General features: G+C 51.2%; 1 protein-coding gene across 2 annotated transcripts in view; it reads right to left on the bottom strand.

Moving 5' to 3' along the window:
- Positions 1-13,572, bottom strand: part of AGPAT4 (1-acylglycerol-3-phosphate O-acyltransferase 4) — a 113,306-nt gene that overhangs the window by 20,836 nt on the left and 78,898 nt on the right. For both annotated transcript variants that reach the window (XM_061206974.1, XM_061206972.1), the window contains exon 3: positions 2,003-2,172. In XM_061206974.1, coding sequence (XP_061062957.1) covers positions 2,003-2,172 — 170 coding nt within the window. The remainder of the gene's footprint in view (positions 1-2,002; positions 2,173-13,572) is intronic.

Below are 13,572 nucleotides of genomic sequence, written 5' to 3'. Positions count from 1 at the left end.
GCCTAGCTTGTAGGCAGCAACAGCACTAGTTCCAGTCAGGATGCAAAGACACCCCGTACCCTTTCTCTGTAAGGGAAGAAGGATCCGATCATCAGTCATCTGTATCCATGATGGCGTTCGGATTATGACATTTTTCTCTCCTCTCAGAGACAATAAAGCCACAGAACTGTAGCTAAGATCTCTGTCCGAGGCCTCTACAACAGAGAAAGGTAGATAATAGAATTTCTGGTTTTGTTCCTGAAAATATGTTTGAACACACACACACACACACACACACACACACACACACACACGTGTGCCTGCACAGACATCACGTCAGTACTGGAAGAACAAACAGGAAAGCAAAGGAGAAAACTGTTGGCAGGGTGGCCTGTCCATTCCTAGAAATCCTTTCAGTACACTCACCCCCAGGCGTTCCAGTTTTCTAGAAGTCTTAAGGTAGCAACAGTGATTTAACACACCGTTTCCATCTCTTGAAAAACTGCTAACGATCTTAGTTGCCTTTTGATAGTTTAACTGTACAACGACCATCATTTGTCCTAAAGACATTATTGGAACCTGTTTCTAAGCATATTTCCTTCTCTCACCTTTGGCCCCAAATTTTAAAAAAATGTTTAGGACTTCCCTGGTGGCACAGTGGTTGAGAATCCACCTGCCAGTGCAGGGGACATGGGTTCCAGGATCCCCTGGTCTGGGAGGAACCCACATGCCATGAGCAACTGGGCCTGTGCGCCACAGCTAGTGAGCCTGCGCTCTAGAGCCTGCGAGCCACAACTACTGAGCCCGTGCACCACAACTGCGGAAGCCCACACGCCTGGAGCCCATGCTCCGCAACAAGAGAAGCCACCGCAATGAGAAGCCTGCACATTGCAACGAAGAGTAGCTCCCGCTCGCTGCAACTAGAGAAAGCCCACACACAGCAACGAAGACCCAACGCAGCCAAAATAAATAAATGAATAAATAAATTTAAAAAAAAAGTTTAAAAAAGCAAATACAAAATGTGTCCCAAGGCTATTTAGTCTCTCTTAGCCAAGGCTCTTCCCAACAGGCAGAGGCCAGCAGGACCCAAAGTTCTGTTGCCAACTCTGGGACTCCCAGGCACGTCCGGGACTGGACACACTGAGGCCATCCCCAGGGAATCTGACCCAGGACTCTTGTCACATCTACTCTGCCTGGTCTTCAAACTCCTGCCTTCTACACACTATGATTCTGTCTACATGGGCCACCAGAAGCAAGTGCGATGTGCGTGGGCCCCGTCTGTCTGCGGGGGATTGTTCCCGGGGTTAACACAGGATGCCCAAGTTCTGGTGCAAGTGGTCTCCAACTTTCCCAGCCCCAGGCTGGTCCACGCCGTGATTCCTGTCGGAATACCTGAGCCGAGGACTCTGGTACTTGCTCTGGGCTCAACCATCACACCTCAATGTGTTAACCATGACAAAAGTCAACTGGGGAGGCCCAGTCCCAAAGGTATGCAAGAAGTCAAACTAGTTGGAGAAAAACAGGATTTTGTATTTATTCTGAATTCTGCAGGTCAAACGCTCTCGCCTAGGCATTCAGCTTTCTCACGTCAATGAGGATGAACATTCAGAGGTGAATTCTGCCATCAGCCAGGGAGGGAGCAGAGCATAGAGATTAAGAATACAAGCTGGACAAGTTCAAATGCAAATCTGAGTAACAGCTGTGTGACCCCGAGCAGGGTATTTAACCGCAGCTTTTCAAAAAGGGCAGGTGTCAGTTTCTGACTCCCAAATGTTTCTGTAAGGATTAAATACATTAATCGTACGTCAAATGCCCAGTGCATCATAACTGCTGAATAAACATGATCCTTACCCATAAGCAGATGTTCATCTTGATTCTGAGCAAGAAGGAAAAGCAGTTGGTTAAGAACATTTCAACAAGTCTGTTAATGCTGCTGCAAATTCTGAACGACCGAGAGCGAAAAGACAAGTTACAGGGTTGAAGGAGAGAGATGTGTGAGATGGGAAATGCACGTCCTACTTACCCCTAAGACCCCGAAGCGCTCGGCCAGGCTCCAACCGCAGAGAAAGTCGATCTCAAACTTGTGGTTCAGAACAACGATGGCGTTTTCCTTCCCGTACTTGGGGTAGGCCTGGGGGTCCGTGTGGATGATGCACTCCGTGCCCGACCACCATTCCAGCAGCATCACCAGCTCTGGAACAAACCACCACAACAGACGGACCTTTATTTCACGCACCCTCTGTGACCAGGGGTCTGGTCTGCTGGGCCAGGTGGCAGCAAGGCTCTGCCGCCCTGGCTGGAACGGAAAGCAACTTTGAGGGGTCAGGTTCTGGATCGTTTCAGCCCAGACCCCAGTTCTTGAAAGGGTTTCAAAGCAGAAGGAAAAAAAGATCGAGAAAACTCCACCAGTCTCCAGGGGAGGAGAGGAAGCTTCGAGAAGGCAAATGACTTGCATTCCTTGATTAAGTACCTTGGGGAAAAATAAATCAGAAAGCCTGAATCCATCAAGAATCCACGCCCTTGTGTTTTCAGAGCCCCGAAAGGCAGCGTGAGGTGATGTACAGAATTCTTAACGTCCTGGGAAATGACTAATTGGGATACTTATAAACGCCATCAAAGAACACTAAATACCCAATTTTTCTCTCCCATTTACAACACTGGAATGCACCAGGAATAATGGAACACGGCGGTGAAACACCAGCACCTGAAGGGCAAGGATAAATTAGGTCCATTACCTTGCGGGCCTCAACGCAACTATTAAAACACTCTTGTAGGAGTTTGTGAAATAGGAAAGTCCTTTTTTGGGCAACAGTGACCAACTTGCCTTTATTCTTCAGTGATACCTCTAATCTAGGTCACCAATACCCAACCCACTGGCCTCAGGACAAACCTTTATGGTAGAAATTGTCCAGAAAAACAGCCGAACCTTGGTGATTAGAACTACAGCTTTGAAATGGAATTTTAGAGCTAAGCCTGTTCAGCAGATGGGTGGGCAGGTGGGTGAGCCCTCTGCGAAGGACGCGCCCCTTTTTATCACCACTTAGAGGGGTGCATGTTAGGCAGAGGACTCACTCGTCACCCACCCCTACACACACGCACACAGCCCAGCAGGTGTGGTCTCGACTCCAGCCAAGTCTCATGTGTGAAAGGCTTGAGCCCTTGGAAACCTCCCTCCTTGAGGCTGGAGACTGGTGCTTAGGTACTGGAGCCGGAACTCTCTAGAAGGTACTACAGTCTAGTTTCTAAGCACGAGCACTGTGGGGCTTTGGACAGATGAACCGCATGGCACCGCAGCCTCCTAATCTTTGGAGGGGCGGCCTCATTGGCTTTTGTGAGAAGCAACGGGCATGACACGTAACAGGCACTCTGTGCAAAGTACATGCCAAGCTCCCAACAAACCCGGGCTTCAGCATCTACCAGTGTCATCAGAACCAAACCAAAACACACCCCTTACTTGACACTGAAGAGTCTGCCTATTCCTAGGAGTTCAGAAAACGCTGAGTCCCCAGGCAGCTGTCCCACGGGCAGCGACACTGGTGGGACCTAGAGGTGGCCGTCAGGGAGGGGAGGGGCGCAGGGCAGCCTGGCCGGCGGGACAGTTCCCGCCGTGTAGAAAGATGCTTCTACTGCTGCACTGATTTGTTCCAAGAGATGGGTGGGCAGGACCCACCTATCCCATTACTGGTCACGGAGCCCGGAGAAGCCCTAAGCAGAGCCACGTGGAAGCAGCGAAATCAAGCTGAACTGTTGTTCCCTGTGACTCATCGTGCAAACACCTCCTGAATGCCTCTCTGTGCCCGGCTGCTCCCTGCCCAGAGCAGGCCGGGCCCCCCTTCCACTTTCCCCAGCGCCCTTTGTGGCACTTATCACAGCTTGTGACACAGTGAGATGACACCCCGGCCCCTATAGACCACAGGCCCCGCCAGGCACAGACCACCTTGCTTGGTTCACCCTGACCCCAGCCATCACTCCAGAACCCAGCACCGTGCCGGCACATCTACGCTTCCAACAAACACTCTTTGGTGACCTGATGCGTGCAAGCAGGATGCGAGGGGCTGGAGGTGTAGTAGCAGACCCACAGCTGCTCCCGGGCTCCTACCCTCCTGGAGCCTGCAGCCCAGAGGGAAGACAGTCGCGGCCTCAAGAGGTGGTATGACCAGGAGAGCAGAGGCTCTTCACAGGATGGATGGCTGCTGAATATCATGCTCATGGATTTGGGGCCAGACCCAGTCCGGCTCCAGTCCTGCGGATGCCACGCAATGGTTGTAAGACTTCTGGTCTGTTTCTCAATGTCCCCTAAATCTCAGCATCCTTGTCTGTGAATAAAGATAGGAAAAGCTTCTAGAGATGCTGTGGGTATCAGATCATGTAGTCAAGGCACCTAGCATGATGCTGCACATAGTAGGGAATCAGTAAGCTTCTTACTACTATTATACACACGGTAATTCTGTAGCAGGCCTGGCTCTGTGACCAGGGGAGGGGGGGGAGAGAGAGAGAGAGAGAGAGAGAGAGACAGTGTTACAGCAACTTCAGCACCAGAGTAAGCAGTTATGATTTATGATTTCACAATAAAGGCAATGAGAAGTCACTGGAGCATTTTTAAAGAGGCCACAGCAGCACCTAATTTGCATTTTGAAATGATCACTCTGGCTGAAGTGGGAACAGATCAGAAGCAGGGAGGCCCATCAGGGGGTGACTGCAGCAGCCCAGTGAGAGGTGACGGCAGCGGGACCAGGTGGTGACAGTGCGGAGAGGCCTGATTTCTCCCTCATCTCAACAGGCTGTTAGCTACACAACTGAACACTGAATCTCACTGGGTAAAAGAGTTTTCTTTCCTTTTTCCCCCCCCCTTTTTTTTTCACCAAGGGTTTCTTTTTTTTTTTTTAATTCACAAGAAGTATTTACATTTATAGTCACAATGTAAAACAGTTCAATTAATCCAGAAGTATTTAGAGGAAAACGTGTAATTCCCCTTGATGGCCCTGCAGCGTGCCCATCAGAATCCTCTTTCTTGTTTGTTTCCAGTTAAGGGACCACAAGGGACAATCTTGGGAGGTTTGATGGGTTTTGCAGGTCACACGCATCGTGGCTGACGTGCTGATTCACCTCGTTGGTGTGAAGCAGAAGCTAGACCTGCAACTGCCCCTCCATCTCCAGCCCTTCCAGCTCCTCTGACTCCTGGGCCTGGCTGTGTCTGCTCCTGGGAGGGTTCGGCTGCTGCAGGACCCCAGGTCACCCATGTCACCCACATCATCCACGCCAGGTGCAGTAAGAAGCCACAGAGGTTTCGGTCTGTCCTCACAGGGCTGCAGATATTGCTTGGGGGTCCTGAGCTCTTGATCATCCATCCATTTACATCCATCACCCCTTCCTGACGACTCTCCCTGGGATTTCAAGCTCCAGCAGGAGCTGCAGAGACAAGAGCCCTGCAGGGCTAAGGACCGCTCCCTTTATAGGTGTGTGCATCTGCCAGCAGCTCTGCGCCTCTGGGTGAACTCTGAGGGGCACGTCCTCTGTCCATCCCCCACCCTCCCCCAATCCCAGCTCCCTTCTCCAGGGTTAACCATTAGGAACAGCTTGGACAGTGGCCTTCTAGTCCTGTTCTTAGGAGTTTACACACACACACGCACACACACACACACACGCACACACATGCACACACACGTGTTTTCCCCCCATGAATGGGTTCATACTTCATCGATATTTGAAAGCATATACATACAGCTATTTTCTCCAAATGGTGTATTTTGGGCTCTTTCCATGTTCATACAGATACACAGAAGTATCAGCAAATATTTACCGGGCTCTGGCCATGGGCTGGGCACTGTTCCAAGGCCACACGGTATTGCATTAAATCCTCACATTAACCCTGTGAGAGGCACGATGATTGTCCCCATTTTAAAGATGAAGAAATAGAGGCACAGGGATATCTCTCATTCTACGAAATTGCCATTTTCTAGGTCAAAAATAGCCAGAATGGCAATTTCATGAGGGGTAACTAGCAGCGTGGCAGTTCCTGCTACGGTTATACTATGATTTATTCAGCCATTCTGCCATCGATTAGCATTTTTCCCCTTGCTTTTTATTGTTACAAATACTGTGGCAAACATCCTTGAAAATGCATGTTTAAAAAAAAATTGTGAAAGTATTTCTCCACTATAGGTATACCAAAAAGTAGAATTATGGATTGAAGAGTATGCATATTTTAAAATTTTACGTATATTTCTAAATTGTCTTCCAAAAAGCTCTAAATGGAAATGTCAGTATTTGTTCAAAGCAGAAGCTAGAGCAGAGGCAGGGATACAGGAGGGAAAGAGAGGGGCTGCCTCACACAGACGTGAAATCCTAGTTCAAGAAGGTCCTCTGGGCCCCAGGGTCGCATCGCCTCGTCACCGAAAGCAGCTCCTCCAGCCTCCCTCCCCTCCCCTCCCCTCCCCTCCCCTCCCCTCCCCTCCCCTCCCCTCCCCCCTCCCCTCCCCCTCCCCTCCCCTCCCCTCCCCCCTCCCCTCCCCCTCCCCTCCCCTCCCCTCCCCCCCTCCCCTCCCCTCCCCTCCCCTCCCCCCCTCCCCTCCCCTCCCCTCCCCTCCCCTCCCCCCCTCCCCTCCCCTCCCCTCCCCTCCCCTCCCCTCCCGAGGCCCTGATAGGAGCCTCATATCATCACGGTCCTCCCGCCCACCGCGATCTCAACCTGTCCGTTAATTCCTGGGCCTCGTAGGAGGGAGGACACACCCTGGTCACCCCATTCTCACCAGAGGTGTGGGCTGAGCCAGCAGGGCCCCAATGGCTGTCAAACCCTCGTTACAGACGAGATCTGCGGCCAAGGTTTCTTCCATATAACGCAGCAATTTGAAGCCTCTTGTCCCATTTAAAGACGTTCAGTTTGTTAGATTTTGCAGTCTTTATTTTTGCTACTCCCCGAGGGCAGGGTGGCCGGAGGCGCTGGCAGGAGCCCAGCGCAGGCGTCTTCCCGCAGCTCAGCCACCTCTGGACCCTACGATCTGGGGCCACGCCTGGCTCTGGCCAGTTACTGTCGCCGGTTTGGCGAACTCCACTTAGAGACAGGCGGGGCCAGCAAGGTAATGGCCAGGGAGGGGTGTGGAGCACAGGAAGTCACTGTAAAATCCCAATCTGCTGCCTCCAATTTCAGGGGCTGATGGAAGGACCAAACCCAGGGGACTGTAAGGGCACACGGTCTGAAGGACAGATTTGTTTTTGTTTATTTGCTATTGTGCTGCGCAGCTCGATTACAGACAGGAAAAAAGAGGTAGATGGACAAAAGGGAAAGGGGGGGAGAGGGGAGAGGCACCTGGTTCATATTTGTAAAGAAGGAGGAAATGGTAACAACTAACATTCGCTGAGTCAGCGCACACATCATTGTCCCCATTTCACAGCTGACGGCATGGAAACACTGAGGCCAGGGAGCCGGTCCAGCTCCCACCGCTAGGAGGTGGGAGTGCTGGGCCCTAAACCCAGACAGGGGGATTTAGAGGGTCCACGAGGACACCGAAAGCCATGATTATATGGCGGAGGGGAGAGAAAGAGCATTTAGGGAGGGAAGAGATCAGAGGATGCTCAGAGTACAAGGACCACACCTTTGACCTCGGGCAGCCCTTCTCTGTGAGAGGGAGACGCCCAAATCAAAGGCTGCTGTGAAGGTTAAATATACTAAAGTGATTAAAGCATTTAATGCTTGCCCGCCCTAGAACCAGTGCTTTTCTTCTCCTGAATACTATGACCACCAAGGGTAATATAGCAATAATGACAAAAGAAATAATCAAGGGACAGAGAGAACAGCCAGGAAAGAATGAGCGGCACACGGGCGAGTGCTGACTTCTGGGCGGCCCTGCTGTCACCCCCAGACCTCCCTGTCCTCAGCTCTGATGTCTCTCCTTTCATTGCAGTCCAGATGCTGAGCAGCTGCGAGACCCGGCTCTTTCTGCACTGGATCCCAGGGGTCGACACGCGCCCTGGAAACCCAACGATCTTCCAAACCCACAGCCAAATCCTTCTGCAGCCCACGTGGGTGGAGGGGTGAGGGCTCCCTCCTTCTCCACCAAACCTCTCCCTCAGCTTCCTGCTTGCACCTGCCACGAATGACATTTCTCCTCCCTCCAGCCCTTTCTGGAAGAAGTGCCGAGAATTCTAATAACACAAGGAGGCAAAGTTCCTGCAGAAAAGGCCTCGAAATCCAGACTGTTCATCAGAGTTCACTGTTCAAACAGCCAGAATCCCCCGCGTTGGAGATGCGGGGGACATGTGACCAAGGAAAATGGTATTTTTATAATCAATTTTATCCTACTTTAATAATTACATAATCACATGCGTAATTATATGTAATCTATAAACTAAGTATATATAATTATGTACTCATAATAGTTTTTTTAATAATTTAGCTGATAATAATTTAGGTTAAACATGAAACCTCTCTACCTCAAAAGCTTCCAAAATGCAAAATCGAAGAAGTTTCTGGGGTTTGCCGTGGGACCGCCCCCTCCTACACCCCCGGGTAGGAACACGCCCTGCCCTGGCCTTGGTTTCTGCACTCTCTGGGCCATGTTCAAAAGTGGGGATAAAAATGTGAACCTGAATGGTTAGTGGGAGCTGAGTCAACAGGGAGGTTTGGGGCCAGCTCTGACCTCGCCAGCCCCGAGGGAGCCCACGGAGACCCTGAAAAGAGGATGGAGTTCAATAAACAAACGCGCTTTCACACTATGGCTCTCGATACAGAATCCGGGACTTCTGATGCGAGACCAGCTGCCGACTGGTCCCCGTCTGCCTACCAGGTCTATGGTGGAGCCGCCCAGCCTTACCACCCCACTCACAGCCCCATAACCGGCTCCAAACGCGGGTGAAGTCGGTTCCTCCCTGCCTAGCTATGCCCCGTGGACCATGCTCATCACTTCCTCTCTTTTCCTCATGTCTGTTTTCCCTGCCTCGCCTTACCCATCCTTCTAGGCTCAACACATGCCCGTATTGCCACAAAACCGGGCCACCCAGACACAGGTCTTCCTAACTTCCTGCCTCTATCTGTGCTCCACGCAGTTGGCACTTAACTTGTATTTTGTTTTGAATTATTTCTCGTTAATTCCCCAGCATATACCTTTTGGCCACAACCAGATTTCAGCACTTTCTTTCCATGACACCGAACTAGGGACCCAATTGTACTTGCAACATTTCAAACCACATCCCAGTCATCCAAGCATCTGCTTTTCCCACTTAGGTGCCCAGGTCATTGCATGATGCTGAGGCAAGAAGCCTATAAACAGATGCACAGTGTATCTATGGGGCTATTAACTTTTCATAGGATGATTAGAAAAACAATGTCTGAAAAGGCTCCTTAGAACGAAGGGACGTTTGGGAAGCCCTGCAGGACCTCTCTGATAGAGACGGATCTGTTACAAGCTGGCAACGCAAGAAGCCAGCTCCTCTGGACCCTGCAGCATCTCCATCATGTCCTCGCAGCCCAGGGGAAGTGCCTGTTTCTATGCAGGCTTTGCCCTTGGCAGGGCATGGAGGGAATGGCCTTGACCTGCTGGCTATGTTCTTGGAGCTCAGGTCTTAAAGAGCTAATGCTGCCACGTTGTAACCTTTCTCTCTGAGCCTTGAGATGGCAGGTCAGGGTGATGAGGGGCCATGAGAACACTTGCCTGAAAGGGGATGAAGTGCTGCTCCTATCCCGACTTACATCCTGCAGTGAAGGAGACAGGAACCGGGTAACTGGTGCTGAGACAGAACTGGACCGAGAGCAGCCGGTATAAATGCTACAGGCGTTTACATTATGCACAGGGACTGAGTAACATTAGGAGCAGAAAAGCAGCTTTCCACCAAGTGGAGCCGACACTCGGCTGCCAATTATTGGGTCTCACTTTCAGGACCAGGCAAAACATCAAGAAGTACGACTGTCCTGAGTGATGTTTATAAAAGCCAGGTTGAAGCCCTTTGCTTCCCACCCTCAATCAAAACCCCGAGGTGGGAGGACAGGGAAAGGAAGGGTCTAGAACCCCACCTCCACCCCCCGACTCTGGTGCCCCGATATTCTGGCTTCTCAAAATTCCCTTCCAAGGAAGCAGCTCAGAAATCACTGAGCCCTGACACCTGTGCCATCTGATCTTCCAGTCCCAAGCATCAGTGTCCTTGTTCATCCACTAATCAAATGTCGAGGCAGTAATGCTGGTAGATGCCAGGGGCTGGAGGGTAGGGGGGCGTTGGGGAAGGAGAATGGGGAGTTAGTGTTTAATGGGGACAGAGTTCAGTTTAGGAAGGTGAAAAATTGGGGAGATGGATGATGGTGAGAGTTGCACAACAATGTGAATATACCTAGCGCCACTGAACTGTACAGTTAAATACGGTTAAAGTAGTGTGTTTTATATTATGTGACTTTTACCACAATAAAAAAACATTTAAAAAAATATATCGATGCAAAGTCCACCAGATGCCCAGCACCAGTGCAGGGACCTGGACGTAGCAGTGAACCAACACATTCTAGCAGGGGAGACAGGCAGTAAAGAAGCAAACAGCACATAGATGTATAACGTGGTAGCTGGACGGCTACAAGTGCTGTGAGGGCAACAGGAAGGGGAAGGGTTGGGGGACAGGGTCTGCGGGGAGGGCTGATCTTTCACAGATGGCCCAGAGGATGCCTCCCAGAAGTCTCTGAAGTTTAGCATGAAGCTGCCGTGATCTACTTGAAATGTGACCTGCTAGAAGGAACCCTTTCCCAGATACGGGACTTGTTTTGTTCACGGGTGTGTTTCCAGGGCTGAGAGCTGGGGACCCACTGAGAGGGTGGCTTTGGCTGCTGCGTAGAGGATGATGTCAGCGGGCTCGGGTGGAGGCTGGCCACAGGGAGTGGGCTGCCGCAATCAGCCAGGAGAGAGGGGACCTGGGCTCGGTGGTGGTGGTCGTGTGGAAGAGGAGTCAGGTTCAGGGTGATGCTGAAGGTGGGGAGCACAGGATTGGCTGTTGGGCTGGATGTGGTAGGAGAGAAGGTTGAGGGGTGATTCTAAGATGTTTGCACTGAACAGCTGGGGATGGACCTGCTGTTGAGAGAGTTGGGAAGCAGTGGGAGGGAGGGGCAGGCGGCAGAGGAACTGGGCTTGGGTTGGGACACGTGAGCCTAGCGCGGGGCCAGCATCCTGGCTCAGAGGAGGTGCACGGGGACCGGTTCGGCCCTGCCCTGGCCTCGCTCTGCCCCAGCCTTTGACCGTTCCTTCCCTGTCACCACTCCCCTTCTCTGTGGCCACTTCTATTTCTCTCCCAGACCCGGCCAATCATTCTCCTCACAACACCTTCCCACTCACTCGTCACCAGTGAGAGTTACTGGTCAGGCTCCCACCCCGTCCAGCCCTTGGCAAGACGAGAAATCCGGTGTCACCATGCCTAGAGGCACCCGAAGCTTGGGAGTAGCAAGCACCATCACCGCCCAGATGTTGTTCTCTAAAATCCACTTCCCCACCGTCTTGCCTGCCCAGGGCACACTGCCCACCATGAGGTGAAGCGGCAGTGCATAGACTGTTCTTGTGGACCCACCTGAACCTGGACCCACCCAGCATTTATGTCTAACTCCTAGTTTATCATGGGGGGGGGGGGCGGGAGGACCAGGTTAAAGGCCACTCCAGTGAGCGCTCACACATACCCAGAAGGCGGGACACTCTACCGGTCAGGGGTGCTCTAAGCTAAGAAAGACTTAAAAGACGAAACAACCAAATGCAATGTATGGACGCTATTGAAATCTGAACTTAACACTCCAAATGCTTAAAAAAAAAAAAAAAGTTTGGAAACAACTGGAGAAATCTGAAGATAGACAGCATTACATGACACTAAAAAAAATTACTAACTTTGATAGTTGTGATAACAATGTGGTTGTTTTTAAGATGTGCTTATTCTCTATAAAACACACCTCATGATAATTTGGGGTGGTCATTCATGACATAAAACATCTGGGATTCGCTTTATAAGTTTTCAGCAATTGATCAATGAATAAGAATTCAGTATAACAAAGTATTTACAATATTTAAATCCAAGTGCTGTGAATATGGGGAATCCTTCTGCTATTCTCTTTACTCTTACATGTATTTAAATGCTTCGTAAAAAGAAAGTGAAAGGAGGCAAGTTCCCTCTTACTCAGAAGAGTAAGTCCAGGGTCAAAGGCAGCCCCCAGACACCTCAGTCCTGCCTCAACCACTCGCTGCCACGTCTCTAGGGGCAACCATGGGAGAGACAAAGAGGGAAACCCTAAGAATATACCCGTGTGTAAAATGCAGACCAAGGCCACACGGGGATTTCCATTTTTGAAATTTCTGAGATGGAGACTACAATACAACTTGAAAATGCCTTACGTTTCAATGCCACTCTATAAGCAGTTAAAAGGTCTAAAGTCCCCGGAGTGTGAAGGTATTCACTTCTCTGCTCTCCTCTGCTCGCCATGTGGAGTAGTGAGAAATTCTCGAAAGCTGGCACTGTTGCATCGTCCCCACGGTCACCAGGTAAAGTCCAGGCCACAGAGGACTCAGGCCGCAGGGCTTGGACCCCTGAGCCCAGCCCTTCTCAGAGTGACTGTGAGGAACTGCACCTCCCCCCGTCTCAGCATCCTGAGGGCTAAGGGGGAGCCAGTGCCCACGCGTAGGCTGTGCTGAGGCGCTGTGTCAGTGCCCGGCGGGGGGCGCAGGGAAGCCAGGTGACTGCTCTTTGACAGTTACTGCCTTTGGGTGACGTCTCTGACCTTAGTCAGATGAGCCAGTACTTAGCGCGTTCTCCGCCGGGTCTCAGCATCCCAGGGGAGAGATGGAGCACGTGTAAGCTGCCGGGCTCCTACAGGACTTGACAACAGCAACATCCATGCTAAGGGGGAATTTTTCAACACATTGCGAAGGATCTGGCTGAGAGCAGACACTCAAGGGACCCCTACCCCTCTCCTCCCTCCAACCCTTCACACACGGACACCGCTCCTGTTGTTCTGGTCCAAATCCTAGGGCCCCTCAAGACACACGTCAAAGGCCCTCCTTTGGAAAGCGGCCCCAGACCCCAAGTTCTCCAGGGTCCTTGCCTTCTGGTCTCATTGGTGCCTTCTACTTAGCGAGGGCGGGTATAGGCCTCAGGACTTGTTCACACTCTTGAGCGGTGACTGAAATGTGGGGTCGTTCCAATTCCCAGAAGCTTCTGGAAGCTTAGACTTCTACTACCTCCCTCCCCCTAAGGTCCCAGTCAGAGTGGTCCACCCAGGATTACTTGCTAAGTTGTCTTAAGGAAAGAAAGACCTCTCGAAGCCAAGAAGTATGAAGGCCGTGGGTGTATTCTGCGGTGTTTCCCTTCCCGTGAGCACAAGGATGTTACAACCTGGTGAAGCCTCGGGTCCGAATGTTCCACTTGAAGATGGAAGGCCCTTCCCTACGTCATGGAATGCAAGTCACCCTTCTGAGGCCAGGGTGTGCGCTACAGCTGCGTGGGCGAACACACACTCCAGCAGTGAACCTGGAAATGATGTGTAAGATGGTTTTCTCAAAGTAAAACTGTAAAAACAAACACCAAGGCACGGACCAGAGATATGCAAGAGGCACCTTAAAGAGAACACATGGATTCCAGGCCAAGACTCAG

The sequence above is a fragment of the Eubalaena glacialis genome, chromosome 12, assembly GCF_028564815.1.
Source record: "Eubalaena glacialis isolate mEubGla1 chromosome 12, mEubGla1.1.hap2.+ XY, whole genome shotgun sequence".
NCBI lineage: Eukaryota > Metazoa > Chordata > Mammalia > Artiodactyla > Balaenidae > Eubalaena > Eubalaena glacialis.
Note: the sequence above shows the minus strand (reverse complement) of the source record. Positions and strands in the feature narration are given on the sequence as shown.